The following is a 20,120-nucleotide window of genomic DNA, read 5'->3' on the forward strand; positions in this document are numbered from 1 at the left end:
CCAGAAGCTAGTGCGGCTCACTAAGGCGTCTGCCTACTCAGTCCGCGCAGTGATCACGCCGCCTGGGAGCAACTTTTGACCCCTCTGTAGACGGGGATGAGGGTCTTCGCAGACGTCTTAGGGTCTCCTGCACCGGCACCGGCACCGGCGGGGAGATGCACGCTGCTGTGGCTCCGGCCGGCCGGCCTGGGGCGCCCCCGAGGGCGCGGTCCCCCGGGCCCCACCCACATCCCTTCACCCTGCCGCCGCCTCCCTACAGCGGGAGCTCCCACTGAGAGACCACCTAACAGGAGCTGGACAGGTGCCTCGCTATTCTCTCAGTCACCCCTGCCTCACCAACGAGGAGCAAGAGGAGGAGGCTGTTTTGCAGGGGTCACAAGGCCAGGCAGGGAGGGCGAGGCTGGACAACCTCACTCCTGACCCTCTACCGCCCTCTGCAGGGCCCAGGCCCGCATTGCCGCGCTCAGCTGGGCCCAAGGTTCACCAGGCTTGGCCAACTTCGGATGTGGAGGGGGCGGGGCCTGCACAGGAGGATGGGGTGGGCGCGGGGGTCCTTGATCTCACGCCGAAGGCCGGCGTGGTGACACGCCTGTAATTACAGCGCCCTGGGAGGCTGAAACCGGAGCATCACAAGCTTGAGCCAGGCCTGGGCAACTTAGTGAGATCCTGTGTAAAAAAAATTTTAAAGGGCAGATGTAGCTCAGTGGGAAAGCCCTGAGTTCAGTCTCCAGTAACACACATGCACATGCACATGCACACACACACAAACACACGCACACGCACATACCAGAGAGCCCCTTAAAATCGCAGCAGTCAAAATACACGTTACTTTTGCTTTGGAGGTCGCTTTGGGGAAAACTGGTGTTTACTTTAGTAGCATTGCAAAACAACAAAGTAGCATCCTGTTTACAACTTTTGGATAACCCAGAAAAAGTGTGTGGAGAGAGGACACGCAAGAGAGCACACACGTTTAAAATTATAGTAAACGTTTAACAGTTGAAATTTGAGACAGATAGGTGGAAACTTCTTTATACTATTCTTACAATTTTTCTCTAAGTCTGAAACTTCAAAATAATTGCACCTCTGTGGTGAAGAGGGAAAACATGAGAAATGGGGTGTGAGAAGGGTGGGGGGCACAGGAGGGCCATCACAGACATCTGCCACACAAAGACGAATCAGATCCAGTCTGTGGGGTGCAAGGAAAGAGGCTTGGAACTGGGCAGAGGTACCGAGAGGCACAGATCACTCTGCATCAGCCGTCACCAAGCACCCATCCTAGGCACCAGGGCCGAAGAACCGGGCCACACAGCCGCAGATGAGCAGTGGCCAGAGTGAGACTTCACCTGCAGCCACTTCCTGTCACTCACGTTCCCAGCAGTGCTTTAGGGTCTCCTGCCAGCGTGAAGCCACTAGGAAGCTCACGTGCTAGGCTTGCAGGTCACTGGCTCATTTATGAGAACCTAACCCGAACCAAAGCCATCCCACAGCTCATGGCAAAACTATCCTCTGCAAAACCACCCCTGGTGCCAAAAAAGTTTGGGGATCACTGCTCTAAAGCCTGGCACCAGAAGTGTCATCTCAAGGGCTGCTCCAGCAGTGTGTGAACCAGCTGAAAGGGAAGAGGACTGCCAGGCACTGGACTCACGGAGGGAGTTTTAACCACTGTTTCTCAGCCACTGCCACATAACCCTGGAGGCTGGCTGCCTGTCTGCCTAGAACACCCTTGTGTGGGTAACTGTGGGCTCCCTCTGCAGCCCAGAGGTGTGTGCATCTGCCCACAGCTACCCTGGCAGTGACCCTTCTCACCCTGTATAGAATGACAGCCTGAGCCAGGCGTGGTAGCACACACCTGTATTGCCAGCACTCTGGGAGGCTGAGGCAGGAAGATCACACATTCAAGCCCAACCTGGGCAACTGTGACTTAGTGACACACTGTCTCAAAATAAAAAGTAAAAAGGAAAGGGGGTCTAGAATGTAGCTCAATGTGAAGACCTGGGTTCCATCCCCAGTGCCAGAAAAAAACGAAGGGAGGAAGTCAGGAAGAAGGGAGAGCCTCACCCCATCAGCCCTCCCTGTTCGCCTCTCCTGGTCACATTTTTCTCCATCCCACACTACCTTTTTAACACGTTTGTGGTCCCCTCCTAAAATGAGCTCCATGAGGACAGGGACTCGACATGTAACAGCATCTATCAAGCCAAGGCTTTGTTGAATGTGTGGGATCCTAAGGCTGTGTTCAGAATCCCTGAGGTGGAAGGGTCGCCACTGCCATGGGTGGCCTCACAGTGATCACATAGCTATCCCAAGCCTGGACCAAAGAATCAACCTTCAGCAGGACTGCAGACTTCAGGACCCCCACTTCTCTAGCACCCCCATGAACCCGGTACAAAATCAAGTGACAGACCAGAAAAATGACTACTGTCCTGTTTCTCTTCAACCCTGGAAACTGGTGGCTTGAAGTCTGGTTTTGTTGGGTTTAGGAAAGTAAGCACAGTCTTGAGTGTGGACACGGAATTCGTTCCAGAAGACACCACACTGGGTCCTTCTATAGAGCCCCCTGCCCAAGGAGGCCTAAGACATTAGCCCTGGCCTGGCTGGCCACTTACCCCAGGAGTTCAGACTTGGGCACACTGTCCCCCAACCTATCGAGGCAGGAAGCATATCACCAGAGGCACCATGGGGCTCCTTGAGGAGGGGCTGGTGATGATGAGAACTGTCAGGTTAGCACGAGTTAGGTGGGCTTCGGGAGAAGGAGAACACCAAACAAAATGACACACACGAAGGCCAGGAGGCAGTTCACCTGAATAAGGCAGGACAAGCACAAGGCCAGGATGCACCAGGTGCTGACCAGCTTATGGGAACTCCCAAAAACCGCATGGACTTTGAGTGTATGTGCTGCGAAGCCTAAAGTAACTCAAGGCACCGAAGGGTCCTGAGCAGGAATGGACTGGCAGAGGCAGCCTCGCTGCAGGGAGACTGCCGGGGGCTACCACTGATTCTGCTAAGAGGAAAGCACCCAGCCTCCGTGGCCAGCAGTCAGGACCAATGCGAAGGCTGCTCAACAAGCAGAGTGGGCAGGCTGTGGGGCTGGTGAGCCTACTCCCAGCCAGCGCTTGTGCGGCAGAACAGACATGGGACAGGTGCAGAAAAAGCCTCTGATTTAGTTTTGCAAAGTGATCGGGAAGGGGTGTCATCATGGCCCGGGGCGGGGCAGAGGCAGCATAGGGTGGAAGGGGTGTGGCAATCGGGTCCTTGGAGCACACAAGAAGACCTGGGAGCCACTGCAGCCGGGACAGGGGCCGGGCTGAACGCTGCCATCTAGAGGATGGGCAGAGGAGCCAGACCCAAGCCAGGCACGAAACCAGGCAGCTGCGGGGCAGAGTGCCTAAGTGTCTCAGGAGGTACCGAGCAGTCATGGACTCCACAGTAGTGACCCACAGGTCAGCACTGCCTTCAAAATGCAGTCTCCCAACCATAAACCACACACGATCTAGAATTCAATATATGTTTATTTGTGTAGTAGGAACATTCGGATATATAAATAGGTAAATACTTTCCAATGTACAGTATATCATGTTCTTACAATGCATTGAAAAAGAGGCTATGTGTACTGTTCCACACGGATCAGAGGTGCACAGGAAAGGTCAGCTGTGGCAAAAACATGGATTTAAAAACACCAAGCTGGGTAAACAGCACAGCAGAGCACCCCAGCACACACCTATCTGGGGAAGCCCAGAGGACCCACAGGTCTGAGGACGAGAAAACCGTGTATCGGCACATAGACAATCCATGTGAGAAAGGGAACTCCACCTCTCCCTGCAAACAAGGGGGTGTGCTCCATCCCATCTCCCCAGCTCAGACTTTCCCTCCTGATTCGGAAGGTATTAAACATAAATAAAAATTAAATTTGGCATCAGCATCGACTCCAGAAGGTAATCCATGAGCTCCCAATCTCCTCTGATGCATTTCCTGAGCCATTTCCCCATGCCCACAAAAGACTTGGCTGGTCTCAGGTGGTCTGAACTCAGTGAGGGGCTCCTGGACCGTCCCCTGACCCGGCCCTCCAGCCAGTGCCCCCATGGCTTCTCAGAATCCCTCAGCAGACCACAGATCTCTGCCTCTCATCCCCTCACTGTTCTTACCTCCAAGTCCCTCGGTCTTCCTGGCCGTGGTGTCTGCTCAGCTCCTTCCCTATGTAACCAGCACCACACCCCCAGCCCTTGTGACAAGTCATAAACAGCTCACTGAAGATCAGTGCCACCTAGAGGACACTTCCAGAACCACGCGCACCTTCAGCCAGCTCAAAACACGAGGAACCCCTTTCTATCCTGATGTTCCTTTGAGAAGAGCCAGTAAAGCAGGACACAGACCAGGAGGCAGCTTCACTGGAGCAGGTGGCAGGTGCCAGCCCCTTTGTGTACCCTAGGCAAGGGAGATCCCAACACCAGGGGGAACACTGTCCCTGCAGAGCTTCCTAGAAACCTCTGCAGCCCTTCTCTGACTCCTGCCATTACTCAGTGATGACCTCTAGGTGAAAGGATATGACTTGGGTGCCTGAGGTGGGCCTCTGGGTTCCATGAACACCCAGGAAACAACAGGCAAGTCAGTCATTCTTTTACTGTCTCTCTGCACCTTAATCCTGTGGATCCTGTTGGCCAAAGCCATTCCTCTAACAGAGTCCTCACACACCCTTCCCAGTCAGAAAACTCAGAAAAACATTTGTCACTCTGGCTACAACCTGTCCTTTCCTCACTCACAAATCACTTTGACTCTTTGCTCTCCTAGCACCCAACAGAAACTCCCTATCTCACCTGTCCTCAAATCTTGTGCCTACTTTTAAGAAAGAGAAAAAGAAAGAACAGAAGACCCCAGGGAAGGTCAAAGGAAGAGGCAGAGACTCCAGGCTCCTGGTGAGTGATCTGCTTCAGAGCAGGTCCCATTCCCCCCTCTTCTGCAGAAGGCCCCTGAAATTGTCCACCTGCACAGCGCACTGCAGGCTTCTGAGCTGCGTGCACACAGCATGGCCCTTGGTCAGCGTGGGAGGAGCCCAGAGCAAGTCACAGGCCCTCGCTGTCCACAAAGTATAGTCGCCCCAGGAAGCAGAAACAGTGCGGGGGAGTCAGACCAGGCACACAGGAAGTGAGCACCTCGCTGGGGCAGGCCGCACTCTCAAAGTACAGACTCTGCACCCTCCCGTCCTTTTCCCCTACACTGTGTGAGGCACCAACGTGCCACACTGCTACAACTGCGCTGCTTCTTTTAAACACGATGATGTGGCTCGTGAACACCAGGCTGTACACAAGGTGTAGCACTATGGTGGCTGAGAACCCATCCTCTAACAGTATTCTAGTGTGAGTCAATGACCTGGAGAGCTTAATAAGAATGACAATCATGTGTTGTACGCTTACTATGTGCCAGGCACCGTGCTAGATGTTTTCATGCATTATCTCATTAAAGTCTTACTGCTATCCTTGGACTCGGGTAGGCAGGAGCAGGAGGCCAGGAGCCCAGGCCTGGGGCAGTGTGAGCCTGAAGTCCATCCGTGTTTTGCCACTGCTCTCAGCCTCCGGGGCAGGGCCTGTTTGCTCATCTGTAAAGTGAGCACAGTGCCATCTCATCAAAGGGTTTCTGGGTTGGAGGGAAAAATGGATGCAAACTCCTAGCGCTGCGGCTGGCACATATTAAGCACTGTATCACTGCAACCATTGATAGATTCACTCCTGGTGTTTCACTGGCTTGAGAATAAAGAGAAGGAGCCTGCAAATTGGCATCTGGTGAACAAGGACAGGACGGGACAGGGGCCAATGGATTTGAGCTGCTTGTCTTTGCGCATTCGGCCCCTCCATTCTCATAAACCACCCACACAGCCTAACCCAACACTGCACCCAAGTTACCTCGCAAACCGCCCTCAAAGCAGGAGGTCCTGGCCTTGGGAAGCATGGTCCCCGGGCAAACAGGTACAAGTCCAACCAGCTGAGAATAGCAGCACAGGTAAAGTCAACCAGAAAGGAGAGGCCTGAGGGACAGAAAGGTGGGCCACATTCAAGTGAAAACAGCAGCCAGGATGCCGCTGAGGGGCATGGGTAAGGGCAGGTGGGCCTAGCGGAGCCCCTAAGTAAGGGGCCTTCATCACCACTTGATCCAAACCCAGCACTGTAAGTGGCGAGGCCCTATGGAGGGAAACCGAGTCAGGAAGTGGGGGCTATCAACCTGCAAGCTGGGAATAGTGACAAGGGGAAAAGGAAGTTTGTTTGGAGTAAGATAAGGGAGAATGAGACTGTGCCCAAGGATCAGGCTTTTCCTCAGGAGTTGTGTCCCAATCACAGAGGCCCCAGCTCGCTGTATGAAGGTGCAGGTGCAACAGTCACCCATACACCCTCCCTCGGCCTTTCCTCTCCACCCTGACCTGATTCTAAGTGACTCACTCCACAGGTGTCCACACGAGTACGCATTCCTCTTTCTACTGCACAGAAGCAGTGTAAGAGAATGGTGGCCCGATGCCCACTACAACAGTGCCCAGGACAGTACTAAAGAGGGGTTTCAGCCACGGTCAGCCCTGAAGATCCACCCTGGGCTGGCTTCCTAAGGTGCATGGCTGCTGCCAGCCAGTCCCTGTGCGAGCCCCTAGCCAGGATATATGAAAGAACAGAAAAACAGGCAAGAAGTGATATACATGCAGAGTGCCAGCTGCCTTCCAGGGCTTCACCCTCAGGAGTAAAACACAAATTGCACTTGTTCAGTGATACCCGCCGTGAAGGGGGCAGCTCACACACAGAGATGGCTCTTCCCCATGAGCAGTCCCGAGCAGAACTCGCTGGGATACCAGGCTCGAGTTCCCACAATCAGCCCTGGTTCGTGGGGCTTCCCAGCTCAGCAGCTCCTTATTTGGCCAATTATGAGCTAACAGTTACTTAAGCTCCAGCCTGGCTCGGCCCGGCCTCCTGGGGCTCCTGAGCCTCCTGAGCGTAGGGAAAGAAACACTGCAGCATTTCGGGTACAAGTGGGGCTGGGGTCTCGCAGGTCCTTGTCCTTTGGGGGCAGTGCCAGACGGGGTGAGTCTGGCTCCCCTCACTGCCCCATGGAAGCCCTCCCCTGAGGTTATCTCAGAGGCTGATGTGAATGCATGGGATACAAACCAGAAAACAAAACAGAAATCTCTACATCAGGACTACACCACACTTATGAACACATCGCCAAGTGGAACACATCATGCCAGGCACAGAAGTGACAAATAATGCATGACAAGGGCAGACATGATTTTGGTCACATTTTATTTCTGACAAAAAATAAAAACCAACGGGTCTACAGCAAGTTATGCACGTCATTAAGATCTGCCCAGGTGCTTTAAGTAGTCTCTGGAACCTGCTCTGTGAGACACAAGGTGGCACTGCTACCCCGGCTACCCGACTGGGAAATTCTGCACTCCAGGAAATCAAGAAAACAGACAGACAGACAGAAACGGCCCACACTGCCTCTCAGGTCTCTTGCTGGCAGCTCCCAGGAGTGCCGAGATTCAGTTTCTCAGGCACCCGGCAGTGACCGTATCCACAAGGGATCAGTGAAGGTGGCCTTGTCGCAGAGTGGGTTTGATGCTGGGCCTCCCCAAGCCCCATTTCTCAAGAACTGCACAACAGGTCGATGGGAGACAAATGAGGTGCTTCTGGGTCCAAGTTCATTCCAGACAGAAAACAGCCTCACTGCTAATCACTGCTCAGGATGTGAGACATGAGTCATCTTGGACAAGGCCTAAAAGTGCTTCCTTCTGAGTGCCTGGGACATGGTTTAGTATCCACAGGAGACTGGTGGAATCACAGAGCCACACAGCTCAAAGACAACCCAGAGTGCAAGGGCCCTGAGAGGGAGGTTTCCTGCCCAGGGCCACAAAGCAGAAAGTGACACTCCCAGCACAACACTTATGAGGCCTTGCGTCTGAGAACGAAAAGCCCGGAGGTTGGAATGGAAGTAGCAGTGTAGAGAGAAGCTGCTCCAGGCCCATACCCATGGGGCAGCCTGCACAGTGACAGGGGCTCTGTCCCCTGTGGACCCTGCAGCCGTCCTGGATGCCAGGTTTCAGGAGGCAGTGTGACCAATTTAAAAACAAACACCACAAAAGTGTGCCTGATGAGGGCTGGCGGAGTTAGCTCTCACTGGCAATGAACACAAGCAGGACATGGAATGATCCGGCACTCTGAGTCCTCCCCGCTGTGCTGGGCTGACCTGACCAAGACCTAATCTGTCTTCCCAAAGCCAGTCTCACCCCTATAACCAGCAGGGGAAAAGTAAATCACAGTTTACACAAACAACCATCAAACAAGGTCCCCCAGTAAAACACACATTAAGTTTAAACTGGTCACATGATATAAAAAGTATGCATTTAATCTTCAGAATAATCAAGCTCTACAGGTTAGGTTTGCCATAGGTTTAAGCAAAACTTTGTGGCAAACAAGTCATAGTATAGTGAAATCCTTGTAAGAAGGAAGTGACTTTTAGAACACACATACACACGCACACACACCTCAAGAATAATGGATATACAACACAGCAGCTACGTGGGCATTTAGCGAAGGCCACGAGAACCAAAAGCCCCCTGCTCCCTGCATGTGGGGTCCTCTGTCCACCTCACCCTGCTCAGCAGCAGCAAGTCTTCAGCACAGACGCCCATGACCTCATCCCTGAAAAGACGTATTTCGCCGGACTGCCCACTAGGAGAAACTGGGAGAGGGCTTGGTTACAGTGCACTCTACTGCATACACTTGAAATATTACAGTGTGACTTTTTTCTCCAGATTATTATAAACAATTTTTCGTGCTTTCTGAAAAAATAAAACCTGAAATCTTGCCATCTGTAATAATGTAAGGTGAGCCCATACTACGCAGCACAGCTCACATACCCCCTGCAGGATTCTAGTACGGACACAGTGCTCTTCTGAACAGAGCTTCCATCCCTCCCTCCCACCCCACCAGCCTACAGAAAGTCGCCCTCTGCAGGTCCCAGCAAGGGATGACTAAGAAGCCCCCAAGGAGCTGTCAGCACCTTGGCCCATGTGGGAGAGGCCCCTGCATAGGTCAGGTACAGATCAGTGTCCACCACCTGGGCCCAGAAACAGTCCATAGACAGGGATGGAACCCCAAGCAGACATCATGAGCTGGGCAACACTGTCCTCCAGGCTGCTCAACCCTTCAGCTGTTTAAAAACTTCAAATGTAAACCCCTGTGACTTCTTTCCAACTCAGCTAGAGATTACTCACAACTCAAACCATAAACAGACTGTATATACAAATTGTTTTCAAAACCCACAAATAAAAAACACTACCTCCCCCCCCCCCAAAAAAAAAAAGAAGAAGAAAAGAAAAGCCAGGGAGTTGAAGCTTTTCACTAAGTCACAGCAGCTGGGCTTGCCTTGGAGACCTGCCCCATCCTCAGTCCTGCCCCTGGGCTCCGCCCCAGGCGGCCCCTACTCATTCTCTGCAGTGGCTGTCAGGATCCCCTTGTCCATCAGGTGAGACCTGAGTGTGTTGAAGATGTGGAGCTGCTGATCTGGCCGCAAGGTCAGGAACTGCTGAATCAGTTTGCTCGGGTTAGGGCCCCTGCAACACAATTGAAGATGTGGCTAGGAGCAGCCCCGGCTGCCCCCAGAGCTGGATTCCCCAAATGGTGGCTCTGACCTCTGGATTCTCTGCTAATGTAGTGGGGTCGGGGGTCTCAGAGAACCCATGGCCTCTAACAACTGAGAACTGTGTTCACGTCGGAGATGTTTTCATTGAAACTTGTATGGAGTCAAAATTCCAGGGATGCACTGTATATTAAAAACCCACTAACCTGGTTGAGGCAGAAAGGCATCATACCTGATAAAACTGGCGATGTACACATTGACGAAGGTGGCCATCAAATACTGGCAGTCAAAGCGATCCATGATGCCTCCATGGCCAGGAATGGTATTGGCAAAGTCCTGTTAGGGGCCAAGGAAGGATGGGTGAGCCCTGGCTCAGCCACAACCACATCCCAGCCTAGAGGTCCCAGCCCACAGCCATCTCCTGTGCTGGATATCGAAGGGCAGCAGGAAGAAGGGCTGAATCACAGACTATAATGTGACACACCCTCTTTCTTTTTCTTCTTTGTTTGTGTCTCACAGTGTAGTTCAGAGTAGCCTTACTCTTACTATGTAGACCAGGCTGGCCTCCAACAGACAGTGATTTCTGTCTCAGCCTCCTGAGTGCCAGGATTACAGACATGCACCACTGTGCCCAGCTCAGGACACATTTTTAATAAATTACAAAATGTTCTTTTGAAGAAATGCATATTTATAAAGTGAACCCCAACTACCGAATTTTTGTGGAAACGACATCTAGATCCAGCACACAGGTCAAGAAAAGTTCACTAAAATGAACAGTCAGGGAGCACAGCCTGGGAAAGTGAGGGCAGAGGCCAATGGGGTGTGGGTGGGGACATAAGACGAGCAGAAGGGAGCAAGACTGGGGAGCAGAGAAGGCTCCCCTACCTTGATTTTAAAGGCTCGCTTAAAGCCACTGGCGAAGAAGCCTCCAAAGGGGCCGATGAGCGAGGCGAAGGTGGAGAGGGCGATGCTGTGAATCTGGAAGGGATACATCCGGATAGTTTTCTGGAAGAGCAAGTGAAAGTCAGGTCAAGGTGCGCACGAGTCCAGTGTATTCCATGTTCACAGAAATAACTCTAGATCAAACCAATTATATGCGTGTTTTCAATCAGTGAGATGAGTATATTTCTTCCCCAGTCTTTTAAATCTAACACCTGACCTAATGGAAAACGTGAAGATACTGTGCTTTTGTGAAGATAGCTTGCTTTGGTAGAAGCATATAAAGAAACTCCAACCTTATACAGAAATGTAGCATTAAAAGGAAGAGTACTTTCTCCCTAGTGTAAGAAACAGTAAGAGTACATAAGAGTTTATGTTAATCATGATTCCCCATTACATGGCTTTGAAGCCTTATAATGATTACATTCATTAGTTGGAATGGGATTATCCTGGTTTGTTTGGTTTTATTATCTGTGATGATATGAACAGCTATTTTGAAGAAAACAAGTCATTATAATAGCCAGTGCTGATTTAACATCGTCTTACCCTGAAGTCCTACCTTGCTTTTGCTCTTCTGTTTCCATTGGTTCTATCATGTTGTATCTTATTGGATTGTATTATGTGTGATAGTATAAACACATTTTCTATGGAAAATGGGATAATATCGTAGCCATTGTTTGTTTTCTGTTATTTGGTTCTGAATGCCCTGTAATGCTTTCATTCTCTTGAATGGTTTTATACTATTTTGTTATGTTTGGTACTATTGTATGTGAAGTTATGCTCAACTATTTTAAAGAAAGAGACATTATGGTAGTTACTGTTAATTACAGGTTGTCTTATGGTGAAATACTGTGTTGCTTACATTGTTCTGTTCTGATCCGCTTTGTTATGTCCTGTTTTGTATTAATCCCTTTAAAATAAAAAAAATTTAAAAAAGAAAAAAAAGGAAGAGTACTTTAATAATCTCAAAAATCATACATATTGTTTCACACTGGCCTTTTTTTTTTCGTACCAGGAATCAAACTCAGGACCTCGTGCCTGCCTAGCAGGTGCTGTGCCACCGAACTGTAGCCCCAGCCCAATCACAGGTGTTCTTATTTGACACTATACCAGCGACAGACAAGTAGTTACTTATTAAGAGTGGCAAGCCAGTAGAAACTGAAATCCTACCAATAGGCTTTCTGTGCTCTCCTACATTAAAATCCATTGCTTTATCTTGCATTCTGAATAGATCTTTTACGCATGCATGACTATAGAACACTATGCACTTGTATTTTTTAAAATGCCTATTCACCAGATTATACAAATCTCCCTAATACAAATATAGTTCATGATACAATATTACCTGCTCCCATCACCACAGATCTCATCAGCAAAGCCTTTAGGGGTTAGTAAGCTGTCGAGCTCCCAGTGGTACACACTTTGCAAAGTTCTAATTTTCACTTGGAAGCCGTATTACAGGGAATAACTGCTGTCAGTCATTTCCCTTCAAGTGATAGACTCATTTCATTCTTTTCCCAAAAAAAGTGTCTGAAAAATACAAAATTCTAAAAAACTAATCAATTCTTTTCAAATCAAATTCTTTTCAAATAAAACTAATCAAATTCTTTTCAAATAAAAATAAAGTTCTTAGGAATAAAGAAAAACAGCTACTTTAGCTCACGATTCAATTGCACAAACCATGCTTTGGGATGTAGCAGGGATGTTTACTCATGCATTCCATTTCAGCACACAGGGATTAAATGGCATGTAAGTAAGGGTCAGGATTTAATACAATCAGTGCTTTTACTGTTTCAAACACATTGCTAAGAGGGCTGGCACACTTGCACGGGAGGACATGAAACGAAAGTGCGCTGCCGCTGGTCCAGGAGGTGCTGCCGCTGCTTCTGTGCCACCGCAGCAAAGGTCAGCAGGGAAACGGCACATGGGTCACAGGACTGTTAGGAAAACAGCTGGGACTTCACAGACCCGTCTGAAGGGATCTCACGAAATGTATTTTGAGAACCACAGGTCCAGCTGCCGTGAAGTGGGGGCAAAGGTCTCCTCCGGCCTCAACCTGACCTGGCAGGAACCGCTCCCTTCACCCTGGGCTGCCGGAGGATCTCCTCTTTGCTGTCTCCGTCCCCCATGTAAGTGCCACATACCCAGCCAAGAAGCGACTGGATCACCCCAGGAATGTTGTACTCCTGCAGGCGGAACAGGTCTGAAGGCTCACAGTCCACGGTGAAGCTGTTGGTGTCGTTGTTGTACTCCACGGGACAGACAAAGCATCTGTACCCCGACATCACGTAGGACAGCTGAGGGTAAAGAACAGGAAGCGAGGAGAACGCCGTGGCCATGCAGCCTAGACAGCCGGCTTCGAGGTGGCTGGTTCCCCTGGTCCCTCACATGCTGCTGGCTGCGAGCCCCACGCAAAGCCACAAGCTCACATGTATTTTATCTGGGTTTTTTTTTTTTTTGTATTGGAGACTGAACTTATGACCTCACATTGCCAGGCAGGCACTTGGCCTCCTGGACTCTCACACAAAGGTGCCAAATACACAGAACCTGAAAAAGCCCACAGGAGAGCTGAGAGAACGTGCGTAGAGAACTCTGAGGCGCCTCTTCCATTTCAGGGCTCCGGTCCACCCTGCCCAGGCTCTCTGAGCTCGGTATGGGGCATCATGGGGAAGCAGAGGTACAGCGAGAGGCGGCTGGACAGGAGGGAGAAGGTTGCCCAGCAGTTAAGACCAGGGCACAGGAACAGCCAGAGCACACTGGGGAAGGGGGCTGGGCCTGAGATCCAGGAGAGGGAATGGTGTGCTCCGAGGGACTGTAGCCACCCTGCTGGGAAGGAAATCCAGCCCCAGTGGCTCCTCTCACCTTGCCTGAGTTATTCTCAGGCGCCACTCACCCTGCCCGTGAGACACTGCGCGTGTGCTGGGGTGTCCTGTCTACCCCACGAGCATACACCAGCTGTGCACAGCCCCCTCCCCTCAGCGTCCAGACTGCTTGAGAACCAGCAGATGAAGGTCAGTCAGTGCCGCTTGCAACGCTCGTGCCCCTCTCCGGGACAAGGTCACTACTGGGTGGGACAGATTCCCTGCTCTCGGGACACACAGGCCTTTGGTGGTGGTGTGAGCCCTCTGTCCACTCTCCCACCCTCCAGGGGGCCACCACCTACCAGAAGGCCAAACACCACAGTAGCAAAGAAGCCCCCAATGAAGCCTTCCCAGGTCTTCTTTGGAGACAGCTGTGGACAGAGAGCACACACTCAGCCAAGGGTGCCACATCCCTCTGGCTTTGGGGAACGATGCTTACTTGTGAAAGACACCAGTATCATAAAACCCCCATTCTACTGGCCTCATCTTGATATTCCCCAAATGTGGTATGCTTATTCCCTGCTGTAGACCCTTCCGTTTTCTTTCTCTTTCTATTGCTTATTCAAATTATTTTAATTATAAAACTATACACTAATTTAATGACAAATCCCGATCGAAACCCCAAAATGTACATATAGCATATAAACATACTTCCTTCCCCCTTACTGAGGACTGAACCCAGGCACGCTCTCCACTGAGTTACATACCCAGCTTTCTTTATTTTTTGTTCTGAGACAGACACTTAATAAGGTGCCCAGGCTGGTTTTGAACTTGGAATCCTCCTGCCTCAGCCTCACAAAGATCTGGGATTACAGGCCTGTGCCACCATGGCCACTTAGATTTCTTTTCTTTTTTAAGACTACCTGTAGTTGTCAGTGTTTTCCTATGGCTTTTCTCTGTAATTGAGTTACTCCCAATCTGTCTCCAGGATGGCATGAAAACAGCCCAGTGCACACAGCTGGGTGTCTGCTGTCTGTCACACTCAGCTACGTGTGCAGAAAGCACTCCCGCACGGTGACACTTCCCCTCAGGGTAACTTACTCACCTTGATGAGTGGCGTCCTGCCAAAGAAAAAGCCAAACATATAGGCCATGATGTCATTGCAGATCACACAGGAAATGGGGACAATGAACCTAGGAAGTAAATCAAATGGGGTCAGCTTTCCTGGGAGGACAGACAAACAAGGCCTCTCACGGAACACGCCACAGCATACTTGGAACCCACCAAGGAACAAGCTAAAACGAAAACACCCGAAGATGCTGTCCTTAGCCCCGAACACACAGTGGGCATTCAGGTGTCTGTGGAGTGATTACTAAGTACTCAGAGGGAGCTCATGTGTTCTTTTTTCATCATAAAATGTGAACTGATAATACAAGTATAAACTATAAAAGGTAGAAAAAACCTGTTTTCTGTCTTTCCCTACACCTACCACTTCTAATCATTTCTAATTTCCCTTCTACTGGCTACCTACACATTGCTAAATGATATACTTTATATCTACTCCAAAACTAACTTTTTCATTATTTATTACTCTTTTCACTGGTGCACCCTGCCTTTCCACAAGACAGCCCTGGGAGCAACAGCCCGACAAGGATGGCCACCCTGGTGTCCCCACCCCTACTGGCCCTGTCATTTCCACCAGGAAGAGGCGGTCTTCCCACTGTGCCCTCTCTCTCCTCTCCTTGGTCCCTACCCGAGAGCTTTAGAAGTTCCCTTAGTACAGCTCACACAATAACTTCTGACTTCCAGCAACTACAGGCGGCAGCTCCTGACTTCTTGTTTGCGGGAGAGATTTAGATATCAGTACCCTCTGCTCACCCTCTCACCCGCTTATTTCTTGCTTCATCAAGGCTTCTGACGGAGCCTCTGCTCCCTAACTGTGGTAAAGTCTCCCTTAGAGATTTTAATGCCAGTGGCTATAAAACCAAGGCTGTGCTTGGCCCTGCATTTGAGGACTTAGCATGTGGCACTTTTAAGAAATACCCAGCATGGGCTGGGGTGTGGCTCAGTGGTTGAGTGGGAGAGTGAGGAGGAGGAGAAAATCAAATGCCAACCAAAAATCTAAAAAGGAGGGAAGGAATTGGTGTTTTCACAGGCCAATTTAAATGTATAATGCTTAAGGCTAACAGGTATTGGAGCTAATCTGTAGGTCTGCTTACCAGCTGACTCTTTAGGAGGTGGATGTTACTATAACCTGGCTCAGATCTGGAATGTGACTTCGTGCTTCCTCTCATTACCCCAGGAGGGCCTCTATCTTTCCACTGTGGTTATCCAGCTTTTTCACCAGCCTGCTGATGCCTATCAATGCTGACAGCATCCCATGGAAACCACGCATTGCTGAAGTAAACTCTACTCAGTAACAGTGTGGTACTCTCGGCACACTGCCAGCTTCTGTTTGCTGATATTTTATTTAGAACAGTTTATCTGTAACCATGAAGGAAGTCAGGTTCCCTCCTTATCAATTTTGGTCTAAGGTTTAGATAGCACTCAGCTTTTAACCAGCTAGTCCTGTTTCTTTTTCCAGGTGTGAAGTTCACACAATTTTTAAAGCTCTTCTAGGGCTACTGATCTATCCAAGTTCCTTCCTTTTTGACACTTAGTGTTTATCCTCCTAGGAAATCAGGCTCGTGTCCTCGGGGTTTTGCATCTCTTGCCATCAGCTGCACTGTTACTGACTAAGCAGAGATTCTCTGCACACGGGTCCAGGCCAGCAGCATCAGCACCACTGGGAATGTACTACAAAGTCAGGTCCTCAAGCCCCGCCCACCTGGACACACCGAATCAGCCACCTACATGGTACCCAGATTGCAGGCGACACTGTGGGCTCAAAGCAAGAAGCACTGGTTCGGAAGATCAAGTGAGGTTCTCCATCTACCTTGGCACAGAAACACCCACACGGGAAAAGGAAAGTTGTCCCACAGCCGTCACTCACCAGATCATTCCTTCAAACAGGTTGTGGATAACAAGATGTGACTGGGTCACAACGATCAGTAGCGTTACATGGGTCCAGCCAAACTGCAAAGGGAGAAAAATAAACTCTACCTATCAAGTTTACTCCAGTGTTTACTTCAAATAATCAACAACTACAGCAAGGTGCCGAGAAACACTACAGCAAACCAACGTTTGCTGCTGTGCCTCACTTATCAGAAGTGAGCAATTCAGAACATGACTCCGGGAGTAGTGATCTGTGTTTTCCCCAGGAAGAACCCATCAAAAGCAGGGACGCACAGCCCACTCGTGAGCCCCTCTGTGCTCTGAAGCTTGGGCACTCTTCATTCTCTTAGCAGAAAGATGTTCTTTTTTTTTTTCTTTTTCCAGCACCAGGGATCAAACTCACGACTGCCTGCTTGCAAGGCAAGCACTTAGCCGCTGAGCTAAATCCCCAGCCCCAGAAAGATGTTCTTAAGCTGAGGCAGGACAATGGTCAGCACAAGCTGACCAGCCAGACTGTAGTCTGCGGACACTGTCTGAAGCTGGAGGCCCTGGTGGAGACTGCTCAGGGAGACAGAGACAGCAGAGACTGGGGATGCAGGGCTGCATTCTTGCTTCCAGCTCTGAGTTTGAGGTGCACGCAGAACAGGCCACTCCCTGGAGTTCTGCAGGCCTCTGCATCAACCAAAATCCCACACACACAAACACACACTTTCCTTACCATATAGAACTGCAGCCGATAATGCTTCTTGACCAGGCTCAGTACAAACATGCAGAATCCTAGTGTGAGGGAGGAGGGAGGGGAGTGAGTCACACTCTGCATCACATCTCTGTGCTACTCCTTCCCTTCCGCTGAGTTAGGCAGTCCCTTCACTCAGCAGTGACCCAGTGCATAATTTCAAGGCCCAGAGGAGAAAAGCCAGTTACCCAGATAAGCAACCAGAGAGAAAAACCATCACAATAGCCCTGCTGGTTCAGCTCTAGATCACAGAAGAGCTAACTGAGACTCGGAACGATTAAGTTCCTCTTCCCCTGAGATCACAGAGTCCTTTCAAGTCAAATCCAGTAAAAGGTCCACCCCTCTGCAGTGTCTCCCAAGGCTGCCTCCTAAAATGACCCCATCAGGATTATTTTTCTCTGGTCACACTGTAGTCTTTGCCAATAAAACAGTCAGGACAGGATCATGCTCCACTGTCCTCCTGGGCTATCGGGAACTCAAGGACAGGTAGACAGATGGCTAGTCTCCACACCTGTACCCCCACCGTCTCCAATTCTCTTAGTAAAAATTACTACAGAGCCAGGTATGGAGGTACAACCTGTAATCCCAGCACTCTAGAAGGCTGAGGCGGGAGGATCACAAATTCAGGTCCAGCTGAGGCAATTTAGCAATTTAGTGAGGCCCTATCTCAAAATAAAAAATAAAACAGGGCTAGGGATGTAGCTCAGCATTATTGACCCCGGTACTCTATCCCCAATACTGCAAAAAAAAAAAAAAAAAAAAAAAAAGCAAGGGGCAAACAGCTGCCACAGCTCAACATAAAACAAAGCTTCCAACTTCACTGCATGGTCAGAATTAACATCACAAAGCTTTAATCAAGAAATTCCCCAACTCTCCCTGGTGGGAGGCTGGGGCAGGAGGATTACTGTGAGGTGGCGACCAGCCTAGGGTACACAGTGAGTTTAAGGCCAGCCTGAACTATGCCTGTTCTCAAGAAACAAACAAACAAAATTCCCCAATTCCTGTTCAACAAACACAAGCAATCAAGACATGAGAAATGGAGAGGCGTTCGATGCACACCTGTGAGGTAGAGGGTGAAGGAAATGAACCGGTGGTATTTACTGAGAATCCGCAAAGGCTCCTCTCTCTGGACCAGGGTGAAGAAGTAATCCGTCACCGTCTCACCATAGAAGAAATAGTTTACACACAGCAGAAAGTACCTGGAGGTGGAGACAAAAGAGCTAGGGAAGCACGCAGGCATTCCTCTAAGCGAGGCCACTACACAGCCCGGAGGACAGGACAGAGAGCAGGGGCCATTTCGCCTCCAGAGTCCAGGGCAATGTGCAAGGGACCTTGGCTCCTGCTCTGGGCCAACCCAGTGCGTAGAAGCCAATCCAGAAACCTGTGCCCTTTCTTTCACGCCTCCTGTCACACACTTGGGACTCAGTTTTCACCTTTTTAGTGGTGTCCCACATCTAACCAGAGGACCCTCCCAAACACACCCCTCGTGCCTTCATCCTCAGGCCCTGCAGGACTCTGTTCTCCCACCCCAGGTCCACTCCACTCTGCCTCCCGTCCTCTGACTCCTGCCTCTGGCTGGTCTGGAACACCCTCTCTGCTCAGACTTTTTCCTCCTACTCATCACTCAGACACTATTTCTCCATAGAACTTTCTAGGACCTAACACACTCGCTACCACCCTACATTTCCTTCTACAGCAGGATGTCACCCTTTTGGAAGCATGGCTCGCCAGGAGCCTTTCACCACATTACTCTGCACCTGTTCCCATCCTCCCCACTGGAGTCTTACATGGGGAGAAGCCTCCACGATGCTTCAGAGTACAGGGCCATGCAAACCCCAGACCCTCAGCATAAATCCCAAGGCAGGGAAGAAAATGGAAAACTTCTCATTCCCATTTTTATAAATTACGAAGTTTAAAAATTCCCTTATTAGGCTTATTTTGTCATATGGGAGAAAAGCTGCTTTGGAAAGTGACCACAGCCAGGATTTATAACAAAATTTATAACATAGCTGTCCAGCTACAAAGTAGCCATAAGAGAGACCTGCTCCACCTGGAGCCGGGAGGCACCCTGCGTGGTTGGGTGATGGGGAGCATTGTAAAAGGTACCTGGCCAAGTCTGAGCATGTCAGATCCCTGGGGCACAAAACACTGTCCAGCCTGCTAAGTCACGAGTTGTCCCTGAGTCTCTGTGTCAAGCACAGTGCCGCGGGAAGGTCTCTGTTGCCCCAAGTCCCCTCAGCACTGTGCAGTGATCTGTTCAAATGTCGCCACCTGAAAACAGTGTGGCCTAGGAAACAGCTCAGGAAGGAGTCTCAGACCTCATGGAAGTCAGGGCTCTTCACCTGTTTTTGCTTTAAGGCAGCTAAGTCCTTTTTGAGGGAAAGGAGAAAGCAGAGTTTCTCCGGAGGAGCCCACATCTGCGCTTTTAGTCTCATGCTGACCACATGGGCACCCAGGGCGCCTCCAAGCAACTAAGACTCCCACCCTACGGTCTAAAAATGATGGCTGAATTTCAACCAGGTATTTCAGCAATGAGGAAACCACGTTCTAGTGACAGAAACCCCAGCACCAAAACCTGACAACTCCAGACAACTCTAGCGGGATGCCAGGGCAATAGAACGTGCAAAACCTACACATGTATCACAGGCAAAATCAGACACCACCCTTACCCTGCAAGTATACAGATTTCAAAGTACTAAGGCTCACTGCTCACAGATGCATCCCCTCTGGGTTCTTCTGCGCAAGATCCCTGCCTCCTAGTAAGTACTGGAGACCACCCCCGCCCATCAAAGGCAGCCACACAGTCTGGCCTGCTCAGGGCACCGCACAAGTCTGTGCAACCACTACACCTCTGCCTGCCTTCCTGCAAATACCTACCACAGAACACGCACCACGACAGGGAGCAAGGCAGCTTACCAGCTGAGGGTCCTGAACCAGGGCAGGTCATAGGAGTGGTAGACATTGTAGCCGATTGTGATGATCTCGTGGAAACACTTAATCTGAACACACATCACCTGCGAGACACAGAGGAATCAGAGCCA

At 50.2% G+C, this 20,120-nt stretch overlaps 1 protein-coding gene across 1 annotated transcript in view; it reads right to left on the bottom strand.

The window, feature by feature from the left end:
• Window positions 1-3,488: 3,488 nt before the first annotated feature.
• Cds2 (CDP-diacylglycerol synthase 2) overlaps window positions 3,489-20,120 on the bottom strand; it is a 49,205-nt gene continuing 32,573 nt past the window's right edge. The window contains exons 4-13 of the mRNA XM_003476404.5: window positions 19,996-20,093; window positions 18,139-18,278; window positions 17,062-17,120; window positions 16,342-16,424; window positions 14,455-14,542; window positions 13,712-13,780; window positions 12,693-12,845; window positions 10,495-10,614; window positions 9,842-9,945; window positions 3,489-9,583 (exon numbers count right to left, since the gene is read on the bottom strand). Of these exons, the coding sequence (XP_003476452.3) occupies window positions 9,451-9,583; window positions 9,842-9,945; window positions 10,495-10,614; window positions 12,693-12,845; window positions 13,712-13,780; window positions 14,455-14,542; window positions 16,342-16,424; window positions 17,062-17,120; window positions 18,139-18,278; window positions 19,996-20,093 (1,047 nt within the window). The 3' untranslated portion in view covers window positions 3,489-9,450. The remainder of the gene's footprint in view (window positions 9,584-9,841; window positions 9,946-10,494; window positions 10,615-12,692; window positions 12,846-13,711; window positions 13,781-14,454; window positions 14,543-16,341; window positions 16,425-17,061; window positions 17,121-18,138; window positions 18,279-19,995; window positions 20,094-20,120) is intronic.

This window comes from Cavia porcellus, unplaced genomic scaffold (assembly GCF_034190915.1).
Source record: "Cavia porcellus strain 051 isolate PalLab524CR breed Dunkin Hartley unplaced genomic scaffold, mCavPor4.1 scaffold_5, whole genome shotgun sequence".
NCBI classification, from domain to species: Eukaryota; Metazoa; Chordata; class Mammalia; order Rodentia; family Caviidae; genus Cavia; species Cavia porcellus.